This window comes from Leucopleurus acutus (assembly GCF_964270905.1).
Source record: "Leucopleurus acutus genome assembly, chromosome: 12".
Classification (NCBI taxonomy): domain Eukaryota; kingdom Metazoa; phylum Chordata; class Mammalia; order Artiodactyla; family Delphinidae; genus Leucopleurus; species Leucopleurus acutus.
Genome location: NC_139154.1, coordinates 22,221,276 through 22,241,444, shown reverse-complemented (window position 1 = coordinate 22,241,444; position 20,169 = coordinate 22,221,276). Strand labels below are relative to the sequence as shown.

Sequence of the window (20,169 nt, the reverse complement as noted above, 5' to 3'; positions counted from 1 at the left end):
CATGTGATGTATGATTTTCTCCATAGTGACTAATTAAACGTTTCCGTGTAACTTAATATTTTAAACTTCTGTACGACATTTCACAGAAACCAGGAGAAGCACTCCTTTGTCAGCGTACACACATACAATTTGTTTGGCAGATACTGTAACTGGAGGCCTCGTTTAAATTAGAAATTTAAGTAGAAAAAAAGCCTCGTTTAAATTAGAAATTCAGTTACCGCTAGTACTTATGACTCAGCAGGACCCAATGAAATAAAAAAGGGGAAAAACATTTGAATATTTAATTCAAAGTATTTCATTACAGAAGTGAAAATCAGAAAAGTCACCACCAGTATGTCCAGCATTAAAGTCAGCTGGGCACCTCACGGAGGGATTTTCTCCACCCTACAATATGAGGACGACGGGTCCCCATAAAACCTCTGTGACAGACTGAGAGGTCCCGAGCCATCCAGAAGAATCAATAGGCCATGCGGGTTGAAACGTGACCGTCCATTTACAGTAGCTAGGTTAACTCTGCACACAGAAAAACTCATTCCCTGACCAGACCGGTATGAGAACTACCCACAGTTTATTGACTATTCTTAGAGGTAGTCAAGTAGAATTTTATTTGAAAAAGAATTGTAGAAAACTAGAAATATAAAAGGGATTGGAAAATGACGTGCCAGCAGAACACTGAAAACACTCGGCAACTGACTAACCACGTGGGTATTTGGCCACCATCTGCTGAGCCACGTGGGGAGTGAATGACATCGGGAAAAATTCCAGAGGGAGCTGTCATTTCTTGTCATTTATCGTGGACAAGAGCTATGGTCCCTGCCAGGCAGCAGTTACCAGCTGGGGCTCTCACTTGCCTTGCAGGTAGGTTGAAGAAAGGACCTGGTTAAAATGTGGGATATAAAGTACCAGCAAGCTGGGACTTCCCTGGCGGTCCTGCGGTTAAGACTTTGCCTTCCAACGCAGGGGGTGCGGGTTCAATCCCTGGTCAGGGAACTAAGATCCCACATGCCTTGCCACCAAAAAACCAAAATATAACACAGAAGCAATATTGTAAGAAATTCAATAAAGACTAAAAAAAATTGGTTCACATAAAAAAGAAAAACCCCAGCAAACTACCCATTTTGCTCTAAGAGTGGAGAAAAAAAAACGAACCAGAAAATCCCAGATCACCAGACAGTTCTGATTCATGAGCCTGGCTTATTCAAGCTGACGGAGGGAATCAATATTCAGTGTTCAGGCCTCAACAGATAATGTCACAGCTACATCAACTGCACAAAGAAACCCTTCAATCACTCTTGAAAGAGTAAAGTATGCACTTGGAACTAATAAAATATTAGTTCTCATACTTGTTTGTGAAATGCCAGTTTTAACATAAACATGATTTGGGCAATGCAACAGATGCAAAATGTGCTGAGACATGTAATAAGTAACTGCTTCTCGCTTCTTATATAAAGAAACATGCCCGCCCCCCGCCACCAGGTAAAACGGTACACCCCGACTCCAAAACTTAGCAAAAGCCGAAGGGAGTCTCACCCTGAATATTTGGGGGCATATACAGCAAACACATGTTTCTAAAAAGCGTCAGACTTTGGGGCCAATTTCTAATCGTCTGCTAACTGACAGAACTGCTCCCAATAACCGGCCTTAGCATCACATATAAAGAAATAAGCCCTGACTTTGTAAATAGTTCAAATCAATTTTTTTGACAACAAATATGAAAGACCTATCAAACTTCCACAATCACAGTGGAACTCTGGCCGGATCAAGTGTTGTCTGAAACAAGGGAATCATTTACAAGGGTAGGGATGTTTCTGTACTGCAGAAATTTAGATTGTTGTGACATTTAGTTAAAGGGTTTCAACTCCATACCCTCTCCTCCTGTAGTGTCTAGAAATTAATAATTTCATAAAAAGAAGGTACAGAGAAAATACTAAAGTCAAATTTCTTTTTCATCGATTTTATCATTCCACAGATAAGGAAAAATTTAAACTGATAATAAAGATAAAATGACATAAGTGTTCCTTTTTAGAAATTTACACAATGTCATCCAAGTGTTTTACCTGACTTCTAATTGGTGAAAGCTGAATTTGGTCTACGTGCTTAACAAGAAGTATCATCATAAACATTTCCATGTTTTTCTCCTTCCGTTCCAGAACGTTAGACTCCTCTAATATTTATTAATCTAGGACACCAAGAAAAATCAGGAAATTCATTTTTAAGATCATTTTACATCTCAGCTTCCTTTTCAGATTTCATAAACTCTAACTTAGTCTTCAAACTCTCAAAAATATACATCACATCTCTTGGTGAATCATAGTCCTATAATGAAAATTCTAAATTAAAAGTCAGTTTTAATTTATTTCCAGCAGATGAAATACATATATATTTTTTTATATATAAATATTTCCATTTAAAATTAAGAATTTTGGCACAGGGTCCTAAACTTGCAGTTTTCAAATTACGTCTACACTGCTTTCCACTGATCAACCTGGGAGAGTTTGGGAAAGAAATCGTGCACTTTTTGAACTTGTACCTTGTGTGTTTACCCTTCCCTCTGTCTCATGCCCAACAATCTAGCAGTATTCCAAGATTTTAGAACATGAGAAAAAAAGGTAGAAGATTTACTTCACATTGGTGGAGGAAGAAGGAAGGGATAAGATTTACGGCTGAGGATTTCTAAGTACCGGATCTTTTTGTTTAATTTATTCATCTTTTTCCAGCAATTGTAGGTGGTCACTTGTCTCCTTTGCTGTATCTCCAATGTGAATCCAAGGGACTACATGAGTGGCTTCATCTCATATCTAAACCCAGAAATTTTGAGTCTTGTTCTAGTCAAGTTTTAAAGAGGGGTTTTTTCTGGGAAGAGTGACAGGCCAATAAAATCTATCGTCTGAGAGATTCCAATATTAATCTTTAATGATTATGTTCCACTTCTTGTCTTTCTGCTGTACTTTTAAAAAGTACTCAGATGAGTAGAATTCGTTTTTAGATGAAGAATTTGAGCTACTACTTTCTTGAGGGGGGAGAGGTAAGAAATTACAGACTAGTGCAAAAAAAAAGAGAACTCCCACATTCTCCAAAGTGCTTCCTGCATAAAATTCAAAACCTGAATTCTCACCAATTGGTTAAACATTGGAATATTGTTTATCCCTACTTTTATCTTTGTCTGCTTGGAGCCTCTGTCCTGGATTCAAAGTTCTAGAATGTGCTACAGAAAAGGTCTAAAGCAGGTGGCTGCAGGTGGGCGTGACAGGGGGTCTTCTGCATCCTCCTCCCAGTATTGCACAAGAGAAAACCCGGCAGCCAGCTGTGCAGGCGCTGCCCTGTCATCTCCACACCCACCACGTGAGGCCAGACTTCGTCACAAGCTGGCTCTGGGTCTGGCATACAGCATAAGCTGGTGTCACCCACACAGCCCTTCTCTTTGTACCATTTAAACACGACGGGGAGATGGAATCTAGATGTCACCCAAAACACGCGGTAGAACGAGGAACAAATTGAAAACCAGCTGACTCTCGTCATTTCACAGGCGCTACAGTCTGGGAGCCAGGCCACGAGGTTCTGCCTAGATGCTCTGGCTGTTGCCATCCTCAGGGGTCTCTGCTCCGTGCCGTGCTCTTCCTTAACCAACTGGCGTCAGCTCAGGATCAGGAAACACCTCCACCCTGAGCTGATGCCCCCCATCCTCTAGGAGCTGCCCTGGATGCCATGGAAAGGTGTTCTGAGTATTTTCAGTGCCGTTCACTGAAAAACTAATTACAGATATACATATTTTTTCATAAATAAAATCTGAGGCATATATGTATATATTAAAACTTTCACCAACAAGGGTGTGTTAAAAATTTCAAGTTCTGTCCTTCAAGTTCAATAAAGGCACACGTGGCTTTTTTTTCTTCAGGCTTGCACAGAATGCAACTGCTAGCAACAGGTCCTATGAGACATGTTATGGGGCTTTTGTTTCTTTGATTTTCTGCTTCTTGGGATAAGCATTCGCCCCATGGATCAAAGGCATGGCTCTACCGCCCAAGGACAGTATTTAGGTGCATAGAGGGTTGGAAGTGGATTCCCTTGCTGTGTCAGGCTGCTGGGTAACCAGCCACAGCTGGGCAGGGCCGGTCCCCCCAGGTCTGCTTTGGCCATTTCCATTAAGGCTTCTCAATCCCGAATCGACCTTTCCGGTTTCCAGGTTCTGATGCCCTTCGGACCAGCCTAGGTGGCGCCTTGGGTCGGATGCCTTCGTTCATATGGTCGCCCCGCATGGAGCCAAAGTGGCCTTTGGAGAGGAGGGGCTGGCAGAGCACGCCTGGGGCCTGGGGGCCCCCCTCTTTGCTGTGGGCAGCTGGGGAGCCGCAGGGCTGCGCTTGCCTGGAATCAGCATCTGCCTCGTTCTTCCATTCCATTTTATAGGCCTGGGGGGCCTTCTTTGAGAACTGTTCTGGCAAGAAGCGCCTGGCTCGGGGCTGCAGATTGAGGACGGTGGTCCCGACGTCTGGGTCTGAGTCACTGCTGTTGCCACCTGCCAGAGAGCAAAAGAAGGACAGCGTGGGTGGGCCTTTTAGGGAGAAGGTGTTACAGGCGACTGGCCAATACATTTGTGAGTCTGGCACCTGCTGTGCCCTCCCTGGGGCTCTGGGGGTCGGGCAGGGAGGCCAGAGGGCTCACCCCGACTCCAGCTGAGTCCTGGGCGCGTGCATAAGTCCCATGAGCACGCGTGTCCACAAGTGTGTACTCTTGCTAATTCTCAAGAGCGTCCCATGTGCCAGCCACTGTCCTAAGCACTTTGAAATGCATTAACCTACTGAATCCTCATAACCACCCACTTTACATACGAAGTAACTGAGGTTCAAAAGATATTAGTAAGTGGTGGAGCTGGATGTCAAACTGAGACCACCTGGCGGCAGCTGTGCGCTCACCTGCCCCGTCAGAACGGCCCCGGGGGCTCAGTTCAGTGTCTGGCTCACGGTAGACAGATCAGTAATTAGCTGCTATTAGGAAGACTCTTGTCTTGATCTAGGATGTACAGTCTCATGCACAGCTTTATTTCCTTTATATTTTCATAAAATGGTCAAAACACCAATATGGCTTGCAATCTACATAAAGATTACCATCAAATGAAGAGATGTTAGCCGTCAGGTCAAAGCTTTAATAATTACAGCCAGAAGTCAATTATATAGTTGCCTTTATGAAAATATATTAAAATTATTATGAACATTTAAAGTTAGAAATGTTGTAAGAGTAACAGAATTAAATTTAAACCTTTGAAGACTGACAGCTTTCTATTTACCTGTTCATCAGCCACACACAGTGACATCTGCTTTTGCTACATTGAATAGAATCAAACAACTGATTGAATTACGTATAACGTGCACAGAACGCCATTCCAAAAGGATGCAACACTAATAAAAGGTCACCAAATTATTATAGATTTGCAAATGACTGAACTCATTGTCCTTAAAAAAGAAGGAAAAATGTTCTATTTTATAAACACTAATAAATAAGTTTAAAGTCTTTTTGCTCCAGCTGTATTCAATACCTGCATTAGAAATATTCTTTTTCTTTTGTAGCTTTTCTGGAAGCTTTGTATTTTTTGGTAAGGATAAATATCGGGAGGTTGAGGTGGAAACCTGTAAAAAAAAAATAGAAAACCTTGTTCAGATGACACACATGTCATTTACTGTATGTTACGGGCTTAGAATTCTATGTCAAACCTAACCTTGGTGTTAAAAATTAAAATGTTAGCTCTGGATTCCGAAACTACTGGGTGAGGAGCTGAAGGGACGGGGAATAAATTTCCAAGTAATAGTCATTTTATTTAAAATAGGTAAAACCTCTCCTAAAATATCATGGAAATCAGTACTACTAAGGAAAACAGAAATGAAGTGGGACCCTTAGGAACAAGGTATGAAAACCACCGGCTTTTCTTAAAGAAAAGCTACAGAAACACCCACTTATAAAAGCATTGCTAAAAAAGACTTAGAACCTACATGGATAGGGAGGAAGATACATGAAAAATGTAGCATGTTTAAGTTGTATTTACTTTCACAAATCTTGAAAATGACAGAACAGAAAGTATTACTATAGCCAACTTGCTGGCACTTGTGGCATCCAAAGCCACAGTCTCTAGTTTCTTTAACTTTTAATCGATGCTGCCACATTTCACATGTTAAAAAAAATAATATTGTTCACACATAACCGTTTTGGTCTCTGACAGCTCAGTATAGAACATTATTGAGAATGAGATGCACTGCCTGCTATGTCCGATCAATCAATCAGAATATCCTTTTAAAGTGGCTTCCTTATCTATGGCAATGCCCTGGACCAAGTCGAATGCTGAGCACGCAGCATCTGAAACTCCCCTGACGTGCGCGTTCACACACACACACACACACACACACACACACACACACGGCCTCCTAGAAGTTTCCACACATGCACGCACGGCAGCCCCCCTTTAGGCTGCACCCTCTCCCTGGAAAGGTCAAACAAGACTCTCCAAATGAAGCCTGGCCCTTCCATTCAGTTTAAAACTGTACCCTGACAGGGATATCAGCTCAGTGCTTTGTGACCACCTGGAGGGGTGGGATAGGGAGGGTGGGAGGGAGGGAGACGCAAGAGGGAAGAGATATGGGAACATATATATATGTATAACTGATTCACTTTGTTATAGAGCAGAAACTAACACACCATTGTAAAGCAATTATACCCCAATAAAGATGTTAAAAAAAAAAGAAAAAACTGTACCCTGTATGACCCTTCTCCATCTTCCCCATCTCCTTCCTCAGCCCTTTTAGGTTTATTTTGTCCACAGCACTTACTGCGTCTAACATAACAGATACTTTTCTTATTCTGTCCATTCCCGGTGGCCTTCTCCCCCACTAGAATGTGAATTCCACGAGGGAAAAGAGCTCTGTCATTTTGTTCACCAACGTATTCCAAGTGCCTAGACAGTGTCTGGAAGGTGATAGGTGTCCGAGCAACGTCTGGAAAGACGTGATGATGAGCTCCATCCCAGGATTCCTGTGAATCAGCCCCCCAGGGCCATCCTGGCTTTGCTGTTGGAAGCCTTCTGCGTCCCAGGGCCACGAAGCCCCCTTACCCTGTGCTCCCGATTCAAGCTGCTGTCCTTCCGAACGCTCTCCCGAAGGCTGTGCCTTCGACGGATCAGGATCTCCTTGGCTTGCCTCTCACTCGTGTCGGCAGTCAGATTGTGTCGGTTGTAGGACAAAGTCTGAAATGAAAACACAAGCAACGTATTACAAAAACGATGATCACTGCCCGGAAATTCCAAAACTTTACTCCATTTCTTTGGCTTCGTACCTCTGATAGGTACTTAACAATGAATGTGCAGAGGGGGAAAACAAGAAGTATAGAAGTTAACATTCTTTCAAATTTTGAACGAATTCATGTTCTACCAAATCTCAACTTAAGGGTAACAGTGGTAGTAATTTCAAGTTATTTGTAGAGATATATGATATATCGGTGTCACAGAAACCCTTAGAACTGTGCTGGGCACAGAGAAGTGCTCAATTGATATTACCTACTGTTATTAGCTATGATGAAGATGGTGATGGTGGTGGTCTTGTCTAAATGTGTCAGAGCAGGAGCTGTACTTTATTCGTTTGTATCTTCTGCAGGGAATACAGTGCTTTGTTCTATTCATAGATATAGTCAATACATATATCCACACATGTATTCAATAACTATGTATTTGATTCAACCAAATAAAATCCTCTACTTAAGAAAAAAGAAGAATTCATGTTCTAATAAGAGTCGGTGAATACTTTTTTTTCATTGAAAAGTGTGATCTTTATAAATGAGAAAACGATCGAATTCATCAAGCACCTTCGACTACCTTGAAGTACCCTGTCTATATTTACCCATCAGTAGTGGCTGGGGAAAAACACAAGTCAACTCATACCTTCCCTACTGAATAGTAATTGCTAGTACAGAAACCAACCACTTTGGGCCACTTGGTGGCGCCATGACCCTCTATTAAGTCAAGAACATTTCTTCTTTTCAAATTGAGAAAAGCTGCTGATTCCCTCAGTAATGATCATGTCCTGGTATTTGAAGCCATACAATTTATAAACGAGGGCTGTCCAGGGCATAATATTTTTAGTTTTACAAGCTCTAGAGAAATCCACTTCCTAAAATAAATTGTATTTAGTAATTAAATTCATTTTCTGATAGAAATAATGTGTACTTCTTGGGAATACCCTTATCCCCAGAACTATATCAGACCTAGCAGAGATAAACAGAAGTAATGCAGAAGAGCACTCAATTCCTGCCTTGAGGAACTGGCTATCTTAGTTGGGCATTGAAAGCTAACAAAATAATAACTAAATCACGAAAGGAGATACTAGAACTGCGTGGCATGTAGGAGCTCTAAGTGCTATTATCCCATTCAAAGACAGGTCTGGGAACAACGTAGAGGGCGTTGGGGAAACCTTAAAAATTGGAGAATATGGATGGACTGACAGGAAGAAGTGGGACATTCCAAGTGGAGACACAGGGGAGAGCAACACAGTCCAAGAATGAATTCAGACCTGTCCTCCGTGGGTGTCTGGGTGGCTGAGGGAGAGGTAGAAAGGGGAACTTAAAAATAGATCCCAAAGGCTGAAAGAATAGTTAGTTTAGCCTGAAAGCCGCGACGGCTTTGTCTCATTTAAATAGGAGGATGCTGCGTTAAAAGGGGCTTGAGGAAAAGAATGGAGCAGCCGTAATGTCGGATGGAACGGCTGGTCTGTGGGGAGGCCAGCTAAGAAGCCACGGAAGTGACCCTGATGTGAGTGACTGGGACCCCTGACAACTGCTGTGTCCCTGTGCCACTTCACCTCACTGTGCCTCAGTTTCTTTATCTGTAAAATGGAGACAATAATAACACCACTTGTTAGAGGATTAAAAGAGGTAATACACGCGATGCAGAGAAATGGGGCTCGGCAAACTGTATGCACTGTTAACTGTATTATTAGCAAACTATGAGAACGAGGTGTTAAAAATGGAAATGGTTTGAAGGAAGTGACTCAGAAGATACGGGAAAGGAAGAAACGATCGCACTTTATGAACAACAAAGAAGGCTAAATACATTTTTAAAAGGCTTCTTCTAAGCAATAAAGCTATTTCATTAAAAAAAATTTTAAAGAGCTATCAATTGCTTTCCTCACTGTTAGGTAACACACTTTTTTTTTTTTTTTTTTTTTTAATCTCCAAACCTTTGGTAGCAGAACTCCCAGCTCCCTGGGTCTCCAGCCTAGAGCCTTGACCAAGATGTCTGGGAGGAGGGCAGTACCCTAAAAGGACAGACCCTGGGGTGGGTCTGAGGGAAGGAGGTGTCTGGTGTGGGACCTGCTGAGGGTGCATGACGGTGGGACAACAGCCACTGTAACTAGACAGCATCTAATCTGAAGGCATATTTTTAGCCAAAGGCAAATACATATTTTGCTAAGTAAATTATTCTTACTCGCTGACGGATCTGATAGAGATTTCTTGATAATATTTCTCGAATTTCATCCATTTCACCAGGTGTGAGCTTCCTTATTTTTTCTTCACGACAGTCACTGTGAAAGTTTAGAAAAAAATATTTTACTATTCAACATGTACCAAATTCATCAATTTTCTTTCTTAGAGATATAATATCATCATTTAAGAAGAAGAATCTTGGGACTTCCTGGTGGCACAGTGGTTAAGAATCTGCCTGCCAATGCAGGGGACACAGGTTCGAGCCCTGGTCCAGGAAGATCCCACGTGCCGCAGAGAAACTAAGCCCATTGGCCACAACTACTGAGCCTGAGTTCTAGAGCTCACAAGCCATAACTACTGAGCCCACGCGCCTAGAGCCCGTGCTGTGCAACAAGAGAAGCCACCGCAATGAGAAGCCCGTACACCACAACGAAGAGTAGCCCCTGCTCGCTGCAACTAGAGAAAGCCCACGCGCAGCAACGAAGACCCAACGCAGCCAAAAATAAAATATTAATTAATTTTTTTAAAAAAGAAGAAAAATCTTAAAGAATAACACTTAGGAATTATTCAATATTTTTAAATAATTCAAAAATCTAAAACACTGATTTCAGTGTCAAAATCATTCATACAAGTTTAATCATGCACAAGTTTTTTCAGGGTCTATTCATGCAATTATTTAAGGAGGAAAGACCAGAGTAGCTTGCAATGCTATCACTTTATTATTTCTAATACTCCATAAATTAATATAGGATTTTTTTTCCCAACAAAAACTTTAGCTGCATTTTGCTATTATGGTCTATTCTTTTAAATACCTCATTAGAAACATTTACAAAGACACCATTTATAATATGTATGTACATACAATTGATCCTCATTATTCAGGGATTCCGTATTTGCAAGCTCAACTACTCGCTAAAATTTATAAACACATTATCAGTACTCATCGCACTGTCCTAGTCATTCACAGACATGTGCAAAGTGGAGAAAAACTTGAGTCGCTGGGCATGCACGTTCCCAAATGAGGTCAAACTCATCTGCCCCCTTGTCTCAGCTCTCTTGCTGTAAAAAAAAAATGTCCTTTTCACAGCCTATTTAGTGCCATGTTTTTCACATTTTTGTGCTTTTTATGGGTGATCTTGCTGTTCTACATGGTCCCCAAGCATAGCTCTGAAGTGCTGTCTAGTGTTCCTAAGCGCAGGAAGTTCCTCAGTTTTAACTCTACTTTCTCTGAAGGATATTTTAGCAGGATACGGAGCTCTAGGTTCAGTTACATTTTTTCAGAATTTTTGAAGCTACCAAGGGTGTCCACTGGTTTTGCTGAAAAATCGGTTGCCAGGTTTTTTTTCTCTTTTGAAGAAAATAAGTCTCTTTTTCCCTCTGAGTAGGTTTAAGGTGTTCTCTTTGTATTTTTTACTTTTAGTGGTTTTACTAGCAGGTATCTCATTTGGTTCTCTCCCTATCTAATCTGCTTGGGGTTGTCACAGTTCATATCCTTTATCTATTTGGGGAAGTTCTCAGTCATTATCTCTTAAAATATTGCTTCTACCAATTTCTCTCTCATCTCCTTCTGGAACTTTTCACTATATATATATGAAATTATCCCATATATTTCTTTTTCATCTTTTCTTCATGCTGGTTATTTCCTTCTGTCCTGTCTTCCAATTAATCACTTCTCTCTTCAGCTGTGTCTAATCTGTTTTTCTACCTACCAAATGAGATCCTAAATTTAGTTACTTTATTTTTAGCTCAAATATTCCACTTAGATATTTTTTGTTTATATAATCTCCATGAGGATGCCAAAAGTGTCAATGCCATTTTCTTTCCTTAAACATGTTATTATTTCTATTTTAAAGTCACTGTCTGATAAATCAATTATCTGAATCCCCTTTGTGCCTATTATTACTCTATGTTTTGTTGCTCTTTTCCTCAATATTTTCAGTCACAGTTCCTTGTCTACTCATATGCTTGGTTATTTTGGATTGAGTGCTAGACATTATATATAAAAAAAATCATGGAGATAGTTTAACACTCTTTACAATATTATTTCCTCCAGAGAAGATTCAAATGTACTTCTCTTGAGCAGCTGAGATAGAGGCAATCTCAGTCTCTGATGATTTAAACAATCATGAATTGAGATAATTCTAGGCTGGCCTTCTTTCCTTTGAGGGTTAAGGTGTAGGATTTTGAAGGAAAACCTAGAGCTGAGTACATACAAATGCTCCTCCTTCTTCGTAGGTTCTGAATTCCCATTTTATTCTCTAAGACCAATTAGTCTGTCAAAACCTCTGTTTTAGCTTTTTAGAATCTCAGATACATTCTCTGTATTCCAGAGAGAAAATGGCAACAAATACCAGTTCTATCCTCTTGAACTTCCCTCTTTTTTGACTCTTGGCCAAGAAATTCCTCACTGTAAGGGTACTCTCCAGCTTTCAAGCAGACATTTAAAATATACTTTGGACGAAACATATTTTGTCCTTTTACCTCTAGTTTTCTCAGAAGGTAGTTGGTCTGGCCCTCGGTTCATTATTGCCAGAAATATGACTCCCTATTGCCTTCCTTTTTTGCTTCTATCTTCCTCTAAAGAAAACATTTCAGGAGAGGTGGAATGGTCAATATGGCAATCATTTACCCAGCTATGTAGCTATCCATTAATTTTTTTACCTACTTTCCCTAACCCTAAACGTTTGCCTTTACTGGCTTCTACCACTGGCTTCAAAATGAACTGTGAACAGAGGTAAAAGTGAGATTTCCTTCTTCTATGACCACAAAGGCAATGGCTCCCTTTTGAGAAGCTGGATAGTTGAATTACTGCTGGCTGCAAGCACAAAAGGAACAGTGCATAAGAAAGATCGTAAATTGTAAAGCTAGAGTAAACTGTAGGATCAAGTCTAGCCCCATTTTCTACTTGAAGAAACTCAGCATCAGGGAAACAGATGGACCAGCTTAAGGTCACACAGTGAGTAACTTGCAGAGCTGGGACTGTAAAGCAGTCATTCTGCTCAAGCACCACCATTTCCAATTCAGAATAATGCCTTTATGTCTGAGCCATCCTGACCACTACCTTCTTTTTATTCTGGGTTGTGTAAACTACCACAGTTTTTATAGGGGACTATAGTCCTAGTAAAAATCACAGTTTATATGGTTGGGTGTGATTTGGAGCTTCCTCTCTCATTTCAACCGTCCCGTAGATGGCATTTTGATTTAGGTGACCTTTAGCTTAAAGGAGCTTCAGGCTCATCGGTGAAAGAAGAAATCAGCGGAACCCGTAATCTGTCATTTTTGTGTAGAGGAGGAATGATGCTTACATGATAAACTCGTTTGCTAATCTGCTAACTGTATTTACTGTCCTGCTATGGATTTGCTGTAAGAGTCTGCTGTAAGACTTTTAAGTCTCTACATTCTGGGTCTTCCTTTCCTCATTTTTAAAATTAGGGAGACAGACTAGGTCAATGCATCTCAATCCTGGATGCATATTAGAAACTTCCATATGCTCATTATATACTTATAAATAAACCTATACCTGGGCCTCAACCCCAGAGATCCTGATTGTATTGGTCTGGGTGGGGGTGGGGACAGGCATACGTATTGTTTAAATGCTCCTACAGTTTTTCTAATGTACAGCCTGGGTTGAGAACCACTGCACGAGATGATCACTGATGATCTTTCCAAGACTTAAACTATGACTCTGCAAATAATCCATGAGGAAATAGCTTTGTAATTACATGCATATTTATAACTGCAAATTATAACACACCTTAAAATATTCCATTTCAAAATGCTTGCTAAAGAGGCTTTACTTTCAGAACACACTGAATTGCCCAAAGCAAGTATCATAAAGGCATAATCATCCTAAACATGACAAAGTACTTTCTGACTGGTCCACTCTGCAATAACACAACATGGGGTGATGTGACATGACAGAACATAACATAATGGACACACTTCCAGGCTTTCACGTGTTAACCAGGATCTTGTGCTGCTGTGAGGTCTTAAGGAATCATGTTAGGAAATAAGTCAAATTTGCTGTTATTACTGGTTTCACAAAACTATAAAGACATACTTAGTAATACTAACTTTCATTTGCAAAACAGGACTTACTTCAGAGATGCAAAAGAAGGGACAGTACTTATCATTCCCGTCTCTGCCATCTCAATGGCATGTTTTATTTCAAGCTTTTTATATAAAGACACAATGCTTGACTTGGGTTGGTTCTCCCGAATCAAAAGCCTTCGCAGGTACTTGTCATCAAACTTCTTAAACCTAGAAATAAAGAAAAGCAAAGCTTTGATTAATTAACATGCCACGGATTAAGAAGAAAAACCTGGTTTTACCAATAAAATCATTTCCACTACTCCCAGGGAAGAAATTTAATAGCAGTGTTTAGTTAGTCTGATCATTATATTTATTTTTATATGTGCATACCTGAATATATATGGATATATAGAGCACATATTAGTATATTTCTGTATATAGCCACAACATACATGTATCTAATATTCACTAATTATAGATTAAAATGCAGATATTTCTACATTTCCTATGTCTCTGCTTCCCCCTTCAGCAAAATTATTCAAAAATGTTGTTAATACTCCCTTTCTCCAATTGCTCTCCTCTGATTCTCTCTTGAACATTCACAGATCAGGCTTTTGCCTCTAACTGTCCATTGAAGCTACTCATACTGGGGTCATCAGTGACCCCCAAGAAATAAACCCAGTGGTCAACTGCTAGTCCTTCCTGACCTGTCCTGCTTAAAACAGTATCTTCCAGGACACCACACTCCCCTGGGTTCCCTCCTACTGCTTTCTCAGCCTCTTGCGTTGGTTCTTTTCCTTCTTTCTCTCCTCTTATGTCGGAGTGGGTGCAGTCCTGGTCCCCTTCTCCACCTCCACTCACTCTCCTGTCTTGTCCAGCCTCGTGGATTTTTTTTTTTTTTTTTTTTTTTTGCGGTACGTGGGCCTCTCACTGTCATGGCCTCTCCCATTGCGGAGCACAGGCTCCAGACGCGCAGGCTCAGCAGCCATGGCTCACGGGCCCAGCCGCTCCGCGGCATGTGGGATCTTCCCGGACCGGGGCACGAACCCGCGTCCCCTGCATCGGCAGGCGGACTGTCAACCACTGCGCCACCAGGGAAGCCCCCTTGTGGATTTTAATAGCATCTCTATACCCAAAATTCCCAAATTTGTGTCTGCAACTCCAGCCTCTCTCCCAAACCCCAGAAATGAGTGTCCAGCTCCCTGCTCAGCGTCTCCACTTGGACATCTCATAGGCCTCTCAAACCTGGCGTGCTCAGAAGGATCTTCTCCCAAGTCCTCCCCATCTTAGCTAGTGACAACTCCACCAGGTAAAAAACCCTGATGTCACCTTTGATTCTCCTGCTTCTCCCCTATTCCATGTTATGGCCTGAACTGTGTCCCCTTAAAAATTCATATGTTACAGTCCTAGTTCCCAGGACCTCAGAATGTGACTGTATTTCGATTAAGTTAAAATGAGGTCATTAGTGGGCCCGAATCTAATGTGACTGGTGTGTGTATTATAAGAGGAAATTCGAACACAGACACGTACAGGGGTAAGACCATGTGAAGAAGCAGTAAAAAGAAAGACACTACAAGTCAAGGAAGGAGACCTGGAGCAGAGCCTTCCCTCACAGCCTTAGAAGGAACCAAATCTACTGACACTTCGCCCTTGGACGTCTAGCCCACAGAACTATGAGAAAATAAATTTCTACTTAAACCACCACCGTGTGGTACTTTGTTATAAGCAGCTCTAGCAAAGTAATACCCCACATCCATTCTATCAACAATTTCTGTTGGTTCCACCATTAAAATACACACAACAATCGAACCATTTCTCACCATTTCTCCTGCCATCACCCTGGTCCCAGCATTATCATCTCTCAATGGGTTCCTGCAACAGGACCCAGTTGGTCTCCGTGCTTCCACCACTGTGTTCCTATGGTCTATTCTCGACACAAGCCAGAGTGATCCTGTTAAAATGTAAGTCAAACCACGCAACTCCTGACTTGAGTAAAAGTACAGTGACCTGGAGGCCCTGCACCATTTGGACCTGCCCCTCTCAGCGCTGTGCTGCTCTAACTCAGGTCCAGCCTCTCTGAGGTCATTCCTGTCCTGGAAATGTGCCAGCTCTGCTACCGCCTCCAGGCCCCTATACTTACTATTCCTTCTACTAAGAACACTCTTCCCCGCACACTTGCAGGGCTCGTTCACAGACCTTCTTTAAGTCTTTCCTTGAAAGTCGTTTTCTCAAAAGAGCCTTTCCTATCCATCCCATTAGAATTGCATTCCCAGAACTCCCTATTCTACTTCCCAGACAAATTTTTCTCCATAGCACTCATCACTTTCTAACAGGCTATATAATGTACTCATTTATTTTATTTTCTGTCTCCTAGCACTAGAGTGATCCATATGGGCAGTTTTTTGTTTTGTTTGTTTGTTTTCCTGTCTCACCAGTGCCTAGAACAGTGCCAGGTGCACCGTAAGCACGTAGGCAGACTGGATCATCTGGTCCCAATTCCTCCCTGGATCCACACCCTGTAACATATCAAGTTACTTGGCAATGTCCTTCCACCATGGCCGAGGTGCCCTGCTCTGTCCAGCTTCCTGCCACTGAGCTGAATAATGTCACCTGCTTTGGTCAATGGGCTATTAGCAGACACGATGATGAGACCAGAGGCTATTAATGGGCTTGTTCATTGACGCTCACTTCTTGTGCTGCCACATCGCCATGAGAAGGATGTGTACGTAGAGTGACTCCTTAGCCGCAGGACAAAGGTGGATGTCGCATGAAGCAGAGTTAAGTCACCCCACCTACACCAGAAAAGGCCAGCCGGGATCAGCTGATGACTGGCCAACCCTCTGAAGCAGGAGCAAGACCAGGCCAGATCAGCCAAGCCCAGCCCAGATCAGCTGACTCTCAGCCTCCTGACTCAAGTACTTTAATAACAAGTGACTGTTCCTTTGAGCAGCTGAGTATTGGGTTGGTTTGTTACATAACTGTTATGCCAATATTCAAGTGAATCAGCATGCAGTTAAGTATTTGCTGAGAAAAAAATTAACGTATCAGAGTGATCCCCATAAGCCCAAAGAGGTTTACAGGCACACCTGTGCTATGAAAGGAAGCAATGTTAACCCACATCCTTGGTGCTAGCCCTTTGTTCCAAATACCGGAGGGCTAAGAATAATTACAGATTCATCCTGAAAGGGCTTTGCTACTGACTGGCCACTGCACGAAACACTGGGTCTACTTTTTTCTCCGTTTATTTTGAATTTCATGTGAAGCTCATTGAACCAGGACACCTGGCAACAACACAACAACTTTTTAAACTTTTATTATTATTATTATCATTAGTATTATTGTTTTAGCTTTTCACTAGAGATCCACAAAAGGACGAATAAACATTAAAGACAATGACATCTGATCTATGTAGTGTAGGAATTGTGCACTTTTTAAAAAAATTTATTTATTTAATTTATTTATTCTTGGCTGCCTTGGGTCTTTGTTGCTGTGCACGGGCTTTTCTCTAGTTGCGGCGAGCGGGGTCTACTCTTCACTGTGGTGCGCGGGCTTCTCATTGTGGTGGCTTCTCTTGTTGCGGAGTCTGGGCTCTAGGCGCACAGGCTTCAGTAGTTGTGGCTCGCGGGCTCTAGAGCACGGGCTCGGTAGTTGTGGCGCATGGGCTTAGTTGCTCTGCGGCATGTGGGATCTTCCCGGACCAGGGCTTGAATCCATGTCCCCTGCCTTGGCAGGCAGATTCTTAACCAGTGTGCCACCAGGGAAGCCCAGTACACTTTCTTTCTTTGCTTCATCTCCATACCTTTCATGTGTGCCAAGCTACACATAGGTGACTTATTTCATTATCATTAGACAACTTTTGCCAAATGTGAGAAACTTCCCTACTGCATGACCCTTTCATTTCATTCTCAAAGGATCAAATGACTCAAGAATTCTCTGGCAGGACCATTAAAAATCCACAATAGGGCTTCCCTGATGGAGCAGTGGTTGAGAGTCCGCCTGCCAATGCAGGGGACACGGGTTCGAGCCCTGGTCTGGGAAGATCCCACATGCCACGGAGCAACTGGGCCCATGAGCCACAACTACTGAGCCTGCGCATCTGGAGCCTGAGAGGCCGCGACAGTGAGAGGCCTGTGCACCGTGATGAAGAGTGGCCCCTGCTCGCCGCAACCAGAGAAAGCCCTCGCACAGAAACCAGGACCCAATGCAGCCAAATAAATAAATAAAATGAATTTATTTTTTTTTAAAAATCCACAATAAAAGGATTTCAGAGGAAAGGGAAAGATACCCAACACACCTAAACCAATCACTTGTTTTTGATGCCATTTTTAGTAACATCAACAGTTACGTACAGACCAGAAATGAGATCGGAGAACTGATTTTAAAAATGGCCTGTACCAGCACCAAATTCCTCCATAGTAACTTCTCTTCTCTACTTGCCACATACAGTGTGATTGACAATCCAGGAAATTATTTGAAATTTACCTGGAAAACTTCATGCATGGAAATATGGAAGGGTCTATAAAATTATTGAATAAAGTACATACACTGCAGAGAAAAATGTTAGGCATGTAACAATATTACCTTTCAGACATTTAGTATTGGGTTGGCCAAAAGGTTCGTTCGGGTATTTCCATATGGAAAAACACAAACTTTTTGGCCAAGCCAGTATTCATAGTCCAATTAGCCCGGTGCCTGTAGGTGTCTGCCTGGAACAGACTTACATATAAAGTGTCTCTGCCGGGAACACAGGATGGAGCCGGACTTTCTCTGACTTTCAGTCCTTCACCTGAGTCCCAGACCAAACCACACGATCACAGCATTCACCTCTTCCATCACCTACCACTGCCCCAGGGCCTGGGGACCTGATTCTTACACCACGACTCGGTTTCCCCCTGTAGAGGTAGAAGGAGTGGGATAAATCCTTAGTCTAATCTTCCCTCAGGAAAAGAACAAACTGTTCTGGGTTACCATGCTCACTTACCACTTCAGGAAAGGACTGACAGGATGCGAGAGAAAGAAAAGCAGTTGGGTTGAAAGGGAGACGGAAGATGGATAAACGCTTGTCTGTGAAAACAACGGAGAACAAGAGGCAGAAAAGCCTGTATCACAGGCTTGGCGGAGACAAGGAAGGTCCCAGGGACCTAAAACAGGGTAACATTGAAAGTTATGAGGCAGAGAGCTAGGGTTCTCTGCTCTACCTCCTGCCTCCCAGAAAGTGAATACTGCCCAAGATACACGGCCTTTTGTTTCATACTTTTACAATGGAGAATGTAGTTTGCTTTATTTTATTACTATGTGCCGCCGTCTGGCTAACTGGGTACTCTGTCCATACATACAAAATATTTTTCCTTCAGTTATGAAGTCAGGCTAGATCCAAGGGGCCTCTCTACATTAGTAAACAATGTGGTCAGGCTTGTAAAGGTTGTGCCTTCACTTATAGTCTCTGCAACTCATTACTTACCAATGTCTCACACACACACACACACACACACACACACACACACCTGTTTCCTGTGTGACTGTTTTGTTGCCTTTATTATATTGCAAAATTTTAAAGGCTCAAGTCTATGGCTTGCACTTTTCATGTGCTCCAGTATCATGTCAGAACATGTGAGCAAACAGTAAGCCCTCAAAAATGCACTTATGTTCAGTTACATGAATTGGTAGGTTGGTCAACTTCAGCAGTGGGGAAGATCTGTTAGCAAGTTAGAAAAGAAAAAACAAGGATCCACCAGGTACCCTTTGGAGCCTGTCCATCTCTCTTCAGGGACCAGCTGAAATGCACGCCTTCAGAAGGCTTTCCCAGCCAGTGATGTGCCGGTGAATGTTAACAAATTACTTTCTGAGAAAAAAAGAGGCCCTGATTTGTAGCATTTGTCAGTCACCTGGCACACTCTCACCATGGCTGATTCAAGCCACCAATGCAGATGGCACTGAACTTAGATCAGGGAGGAGATACATACAGTCAGCTCCCACCAGCCCATGCGAGCTGGCTCCTCCGGCACCCCACTGGCCCTAACCCTGCTGTCTGAATCCATCCTTACTTCTTGATCCCATAAGTCTGTATTTCAGAATATATTAAAGTGTGCACCTAATTCTGCCTGTGCACCTAATTCTGCCTGGCCTCTTGTATTTCAACTATGAGATCCTTGAAGAGAGGCACTGAATCTTAATTATCATACATATATACACATATGTAAATAGAGAGAGAGAAACACATCTATGTAACTGCACATAATCTTCCAGAGAAGTGTAGCTTTAAAAATATTTGTCATTTTGGCAAGTCTATGTATCTCCTCAGGTGCTCTGGAGTTCTGCATTTGACAAAGCCCCTCAACATATATGGGAGAACAAACAGTAATGGAGCCCCCAGTTTTTAACCAAACAGACTGCATTCCTCAGCCGCCCATATAATTAGTCCGGGTCATACAAGGCCAGGCCATGCGATTCAACTGGAAGAATTGTGTGGAATTTCTGATAACTTTGGTTAGGAGGAAGCTAGTACATATTCTTTGTCTCTTCATTGACTTTATTCCTGGAATGTGTACACAATGGCTAATGCTGCAGCAGCCATTTTGGTTTAAGAGGCAACCTTGAAAACGGAGGTTCTTGGTGGAATCAACCAGATGGAAGGGTTCTGGAACCCTGAGTAATCTGTGGAGTGTAGCTCATCTATTAAAG

The 20,169-nt window shown here is 42.1% G+C and overlaps 1 protein-coding gene across 1 annotated transcript in view; it reads right to left on the bottom strand.

Moving 5' to 3' along the window:
- Nucleotides 1-4,142: 4,142 nt before the first annotated feature.
- The window catches only part of SLC9A2 (solute carrier family 9 member A2), a gene marked incomplete at both ends in the record, with an annotated part of 85,376 nt that continues 69,349 nt past the window's right edge, over nucleotides 4,143-20,169 (bottom strand). The window contains 5 exons of the mRNA XM_082851689.1: nucleotides 4,143-4,513; nucleotides 5,531-5,621; nucleotides 7,094-7,225; nucleotides 9,458-9,554; nucleotides 13,555-13,716. Of these exons, the coding sequence (XP_082707815.1) occupies nucleotides 4,143-4,513; nucleotides 5,531-5,621; nucleotides 7,094-7,225; nucleotides 9,458-9,554; nucleotides 13,555-13,716 (853 nt within the window). The remainder of the gene's footprint in view (nucleotides 4,514-5,530; nucleotides 5,622-7,093; nucleotides 7,226-9,457; nucleotides 9,555-13,554; nucleotides 13,717-20,169) is intronic.